Here is a 7287-nt window from a genome sequence, read left to right as displayed (position 1 = left end):
GGTAGTATGATTGGTAAAGAAAGTAGAATATTAACTATTTGTTTTATGTGATTGAAGAGTATGAAATGACGTAATAAATGGTGATTGATAAGAGAGTATGACGTACTCCGGAACTATTATATAATTTTTCCTAATTAAGATGTACATTTTGAGAGAATTGTGTTGGCAAAAAAAAAAAAAATTAGAGAAATTTTGAAAAAAAAAAATGGTTATACTACAAAATCATAAATAGATCACACTTTTTGTGTGATGTATTTTATTTAATCACTTTTAAATTTTGTCAAAGTGTGATATTTGAGAGTGATTAAAAAAGGGTCATTTTTAATCACACACCCAGAGTGTCATTAAAAGATGATAATAAATATTTATATCACATCTCTTAAGTGTGATGAATAACATTTAAATTACATTTTTTAAGCGTGATTAATAACATTTAGATTGCATCTTTTAAATGTGATTAATAATTAATAAAACCTGTAATAATAAACACTTAGATCACATCTTTTAAATGTAATTAATAACTAATAAAACCTGTGATAAAAAAAAAGTTCGACATATTTGAAGAATAATCGATATTATTTTTGTACACACATTTGAAGAATGTAATACACACTATATATTATACTTGAAATCACAAACACATATTGAATGGAATAACGTCATATATTTTATAAATGAAAATTAAATGTTCAAAAGTATATACAAAGGAATTAAATAAAAAGTTTTTAACCGTGCTTACATATATTAAAATGAAAAAACCTAAAAAACTAAGTTCTTGAATTCTTTGACCACATTTTGCATCTCTCCAAGAAATTTCTGACCTGAAAAATGAAAGCACAAATTAATTCAGAAACCGCTAGAAGCATATGAATAAATTAACTATTTGTAGAGACTGTTTTAGTCTTACAAAAGATACAGTCAGACCTTTTCTCATCACACTGATTCTTCATCTCCTGCATCAATAGAAAAAGAATAACCACTTTGATTGTTATTAGTATAAATGTTTGGATTACCATACAGCTATGACATACAAATAGAACCAATAAATTTAAAATGAAAATCTTAAATGCATGGCCAAAATCTTAAAGGAAAACAACCTCTCAACCAGCAGCTAGACAAGAAAGGTTACAAGATTACTATGCCTAGACTAAATCACAAATCACATGATGCAGGCACTTTTAACATAAATCCAATGTTAATTAACAAACCTCAGAGTTTCAAAAGAAACTCTCACCAAACTTCTTAAAGATTTGAGCCACAGTAGTTCCGCCCAAAGACTCATCATCGTATTTGTCACTGCAACAAATAAAGATATCGGATATAATTGTTAATGAACATATTCAACAAAAATTACTTACCCAAAATATTCAAAAGAAATTGTTCAGTTACAAATGATGCTTTTGAGGACCATTAGGATTTTGTCTTTCTCAAGAATTTTAATAGAAAAAAGATTGATAATCAAAAAATGCTACTAAAAGCTAAACAGAGAGACCCATATATGAACAGATCATTGGAGAGTCAAAAAAAACAAATATATTGTTCCAATATGTTATATACATTATTTGAACCCGTTGTGTTCATCACATTTGAAACAAGCTATTTCTTTTCATTAACAATTGTTTAGATTAGGCAAGTTCAATTTGCCCATCAACAGATGATCTCATACCATTATCACCATTTAGTTGAACATTCAAATGCTATATGATTCATTACAGAATACTCCAACCAAGCATACTAGAAAGTGTCCACATGAGATTGTACAATATAAATCAGCTTATAACATGTCCCTCATGTCAGTCATTCCCAGCATTATCCTAGACAAAAATATTTTTAGAAAAAAGCATACCCGCATATCTTTACTAAAAAAACGATATAAATAAGGACACCATACCTCAAGACAAGATCACAAGGCCAAGGTACATGGATCCACAAAGAAACAAAATAGATAGGGTTAATCACATTAATAGTCCCTATAGTTTGAGACTTGTGTCACTTTGGTCCCTGACTTTTCAATTGTGACACATTTCACTTTTGTATTTTGTTTCAAATAAGGACAATTGAAAATATTATTAAATTTTTCAAGGGTAAAATCGTCAATTTGATAAAATATAAACTAATTTGACGAAAATAAATGTCAAAAAAATATTTTTAATTTTTTTAAAATTATTTTTATCCACCAATGATAAAATATGTAAAATTAATAAAAATTATATGATTAATTTTTTTTAAATTAATTTTACATGATCATCATCCAAATACATAATAAAAATTAATTTGGTAAAAAAATAAATAAATGTCTAAAAGATTTATCAATTTTACATAATTTTATTTTTAGTAAGTAGAAATAATTTTTTAAAATTCAAAAATATTTGTTTGACATTTATTTTTGTCAAATTAGTTTATATTTTATCAAATTAACAATTTTACCCTTAAAAAATCTAATTATATATTCAATTGTCCTTATTTGGAACAAGATTCAAAATTTATGATCAAATGTGTCACAATTGAAAAGACATTTTATTTTAATAATTAATGACTTTATATTATACAAAAAATCAATCAATAACTATTATATATAAGATAAACAATGACAAACGTAAGAGAATAAATAAGAGCCTAAATATATATATATATATATATATACATATTTTAATCAAGTCAAATAGATAATGACCACACTTATTATTCTTATTATTTTTAAACAATATATAAATAGACACACACAAACAAAATGGTTGAGTGATAGCAGTTGAATAGAATAGTATAGATCTTACAGCTTCAACAAATCAATAACATGTTCTTCATCTTCCCTCTTCTCTTTCTCTATCTCTAGCTCCTTCATTTTCTCTCTTTATCTTCCCTCTTCTCTCTATCCCTCTTCCTCCATTTTCAGTTTTTTTTTGTGTTTTTTTTTCGAAAGAAACAGTTTGGAACCGTTACGTAACGGTGCGTAACAGGCTGTTACGGCTGTTACGGCACCGTTACGGCCGCTACGGCAGCCGTTACGGCCGACACACCTGTGAATCTCAATCACACTGCAAAAGCGGCCGTAACGGGTGGCAGTAACCGCCAAAACAGTTACGTAACGGCGTTACGTAACGGTTGCGGCTGCTTTTTAAAACTTTGATAGAGACTATTTGTGTAATTTGCCCAAATAGATATGAATTCCCTGCAGGTACAGTTCTTCAAAATTAGAGAGCAAGGAATATCACAGAGTTGTCGGGGGCTCTATGTCATTTTACCAGAGAAGACAATTTATGCACTTCCAAATGATAAAAACGCTCAAACTAGTGAAAGTTTGACAGCACAACAATTCACAATCAACTTGGCTGAAACCTTTTCATGTAATTCACATCGGTACCTTCTACATTTTCATAATCTGTTTGTTCAAAATAAATGGCTAATATGATTTCACATGGATTATGTAATTAGGGCACAATTCAAAGTCAGAACAATAATGAAGACAGAGATTATAAAGAAAACAAGGAATGCAATCTGGTTGCTGGAAAAATACACCATGAGGGCATAAACTCATTATCAATATCGTGCGAGGCTTCATGCACCTACTAACTAAGAATCTTAGAGTTCAGGGCTTTTATGAACTTACCTGAATAACTTTCTATAGAAAATATAAGCTATTCCCATGATTGAACTTCAGTATCTTGCTATAATCAATGTTCTTAATTATTCTTGTAATTTGATCACAAGAGAAGTTAAAATGTAAGTTCTAGAAAATTCAAGAAATAGCAAAGAACTTGCTCACAACTAAATCATAGTACTCCAGATGCACTCCTTCACTTAAGCCACCGCAAAATCATAACAAAACAAAAAATGTAAAAATAAATAAATAAATAAAATAAAATAAAATGCACCATTAGCTATAAGTTTGGTGCTTTGGTTTGCCTTTTAGATGTCGTCTTATTAGTCATTTGCTGCAAATTTGACGCAATCAAGAGCAGTCTTATACTAGAATCACTGTTGAAGGTTTGAAAATAAACTTAGTGAAAAACCTCCTGCTGGCACTAAATGAAAAGAATACTAGAGCCGAAGAAAACTTTTAAATCATCAGAAGTCTCCTTAAAGAGCTCTGATATATATAGCTCAATATTGTACAAATATAACAAAAAGGGACCAAAAACCTCACTAAATAATCCAAACTCTAATCTTAACTCTGTAGCATGATATAAATAAAAAGACAAGCTCAACAGTAACAATTTATCTATACTATCGATACACCAGTATTATTAGTTTTCAAGCTAGAATTTTCGAATTCTATGCATTCTTAGTTGAGTTACTTTAGAAGTGCAATCCAACAAGTTTAGTTGCTTGGGAACTACTATCTATTTTGGTAATATTAGCAGTGGAAAATGCTTACAAGCTTTGCATATGCTCTTAATTATCATTTACAAAGAGGGCCTCTAATGGCCAAGGATCATCCTTTGCCCGCAAATCTCTCCGTCTCCCTATCCCAAAACATTTGCAACTATTGAATTATGTGAGAATCTCAAATAACAGGAATCTTGATGTATAACTCAACACCTATGAGTGTTTTGGGACAAGGGAACAGAGGATCCCACGTTGTCCCTTATTGTCATAGGACATTAGAGTTCTTGATTTTCTTGATGCACAGGCTGCCTCCCCAGCAGCCATTAGTCCAGGAATCACTACATCTGGATCATCACCTTTGATGGTCACTACCTGGTGAGAAATCATCTCACCAATTGGAAACAGAATACCTTGACAATATCTTTTAATCAGAAATAACAGAATTCCATGATATCAACTTTACATATAAAATTTAGCTTTTACCTCTCCATGGTAGTTTGTACCCATATTATAATGAACAGTAGGCACAATAGGGATTGGTTCCTTTGTAACATCCACACAGCAGTTTCAGAGATACCAGGAAGGCTCTCCTTGAGGACTTCTGGAGGTAAGTGATTTAAGTGGAGATAAATGTGGTCCTTATGGGGTCCTCTATTGAAAATCATGTGTTTATTAGAGCATAAAACAAGAATCAGATAAGTGAACAGAAAATCAGTAGGTATCATCATTGAATTAGACATAATATTTTTCATACAAATTATGCACAAAAAGAAATAAATAATAAAAAAACAAAATGGCATATAGCATCTGCCAAATGGTATCAAAAGTTTCACCACTAACGGCTATCAATTGAACTAAGACCAGTAGATTATGTATAACTTTCAGATATCATAGTTAATGAGGCAAATTTCATAGAGATCAGCCCCGAGTTCAAACCAATACTTCTCTATATTTCTATAATTTCACATTAGACTGATTGTAGAAATACGATCAGACCTACACCACGACCTTCATGGATTTCCATAGTCATAGATCTGGAAACATCATCTCTAGATGCAAGATCCTTGGCAGTAGGGGCAACCGTTCCATAAATCGCTCACCTTCACTGTTCCTCAGAATACCACCTTCACCACGAGATCCTACAAGCGGCAGAAAGAAATCAGGAAAAAGTATACAGCAAAATTCTTTGTTTTCAACAAAACAAGCAAATAGAATAGTTAAGCTGAGCAAAATGATAGCCAATTATCAAACTTAGATAGCACTCTTTAAATATAAATCCCCAGCTATATATTATAGGAAGCACCAACCTTCAGCGATGAGGCACCCAGCACCATATGTACCTGTGGGTGGAATTGCACAAACTCAAGATCCTGCAAGAAAAATATAAGCACTAGTTGATTAGAAATGTAAATACTAATTCCATAGATTTCTTTTTGGAGGGGGGAACAGACCTGAAAAAGGAGCCCAGCACGTGCAACCATGGCATTCCCATCACCAGTGCATGTATGAGCTGAGGTTACAGAAAAGTATGTCCTACCATAGCCCTGAGAAAAACAAAATACATACATACATAAAGATATTGCTGATTTGAAGCCAATACAATTTAGAACATAGATAAATACCCCTGTGGCTTGAATTGTTGATGCAGCACGGATCCGATGCAAAGTCCCATGCATCCTCCATATTTAACGCAATTACTCCTTGGCAGCTACCTAATATGAAATCCATTAATAAAATTTTAACAAACAAGTTACTGGAAGATGTAACAATTGCGATTAAAAAACCAAGCCTGATTTGATCATGGATACGTTGGCCTATATATATGTATGTATTTATTTATTATTAAATGCATGCCTGTCTTCAAATGTTTTCCAATCATAGAGTGGCTGTCAAACAGCCATGGAACAAACTATTAACAGGACACAATCACTTGGGGAATAAATTAGACAGAAATTTTTTTAGTATGCATTACAGAAGAAAGAACAAATTTTAAGTCTGTAGACTTGGAATTTATGAATTACGGCTGTAAGAAAGACTGCATGAATTACTATAGTTTGGAATCAACACTACTAGCCTCTGTGTTGAGCAAAACTACAATGAGTGATAAAATGAACAGTCCAACAATTTAAATTTCGAATGTAAGCAGAGGAAGGTTTCACTGGTATATACTCTTCTTTGAACTTAGTAAACCCATAATTGCACAAATTCCACCGTGATTTTTTTTTCTTCTTCTTCAAGTGGACAAACATTATAAGCACGTTAACCTTATCTTACTTTCACTGAACTCCTAATTTTTTGAAGGATCATATTCTTCCAGTTGCCAAACAATAGTCCCCAAAATAAATAAATAGAACTTTTAAGAGGAAAATGAGAATGCATAGACATTAACATACCACCACTACCCATCAATAGATCCAGAGCAAAATATTCAACAAAAAATTGGGTATTGTGTTTCATAGCTTGGCAGTGCGCAACAGAGCATAACCTGTTCGATCAGCAGCACAGGCACAACGACCTAAAGAAATTCAAAAGGAAGCCAAGAACGAAATTAACAAAATTAAAACTTAAATTATCAAAGTGACATGAATAAAACACCATTTCTAACTCTCACTACAAATGTTCCAGATTTGCAACCAACTAAAAGAGAAGAAATTAGTTTATTTAGTCAAATATCATTGTAAAAAAACAAAAAACCACCTTTATTAACTGCCGAGTGTTTTAATGGTTATGGAAATTGTGATGTGAAGTACACACAAAACTCTATAGTGCAACTCATAAACTAATAATGGGGCTTTTAGTTATTATTTAACTCAGTAGTCTATGGCTGCTATCCTGACTTGTAGAAACACTAACTTAAAAAATTCTCTTCTCCAATGTATTTTTTTCCACCATCAGATCTATATATAGTTAAAACTTGAACTATGCTTCATATCAAGCACTATAATACATTGTCTAGATAAT

At 31.5% G+C, this 7287-nt stretch overlaps 1 protein-coding gene across 9 annotated transcripts; it reads right to left on the bottom strand.

Moving 5' to 3' along the window:
• Positions 1 to 644: 644 nt before the first annotated feature.
• Positions 645 to 6843, bottom strand: LOC114314742 (succinate dehydrogenase [ubiquinone] flavoprotein subunit, mitochondrial). 9 transcript variants are annotated; one of them, XM_082892881.1, is made up of 8 exons: positions 6812 to 6843; positions 5949 to 6038; positions 5778 to 5870; positions 5634 to 5696; positions 3608 to 5465; positions 1209 to 1296; positions 908 to 953; positions 645 to 821 (listed from the first exon to the last, which is right to left on the bottom strand). In XM_082892881.1, the coding sequence occupies exons 2-5, from the start codon at positions 6000 to 6002 to the stop codon at positions 5439 to 5441; spliced, it is 237 nt and encodes a 78-aa protein (XP_082749007.1). In that variant the 5' UTR covers positions 6003 to 6038; positions 6812 to 6843; the 3' UTR covers positions 645 to 821; positions 908 to 953; positions 1209 to 1296; positions 3608 to 5438. The 9 variants fall into 9 exon arrangements, with proteins under 9 accessions (XP_082749007.1, XP_082749008.1, XP_082749010.1 ...); XM_082892882.1 differs by having other exon boundaries at positions 925 to 953; XM_082892884.1 differs by having other exon boundaries at positions 1235 to 1296.
• Between the last annotated feature and the right edge of the window lie 444 nt (positions 6844 to 7287).

This window comes from Camellia sinensis, chromosome 10 (assembly GCF_055761805.1).
Source record: "Camellia sinensis isolate YWXY chromosome 10, ASM5576180v1, whole genome shotgun sequence".
Classification (NCBI taxonomy): Eukaryota; Viridiplantae; Streptophyta; class Magnoliopsida; order Ericales; family Theaceae; genus Camellia; species Camellia sinensis.
Note: the sequence above shows the minus strand (reverse complement) of the source record. Positions and strands in the feature narration are given on the sequence as shown.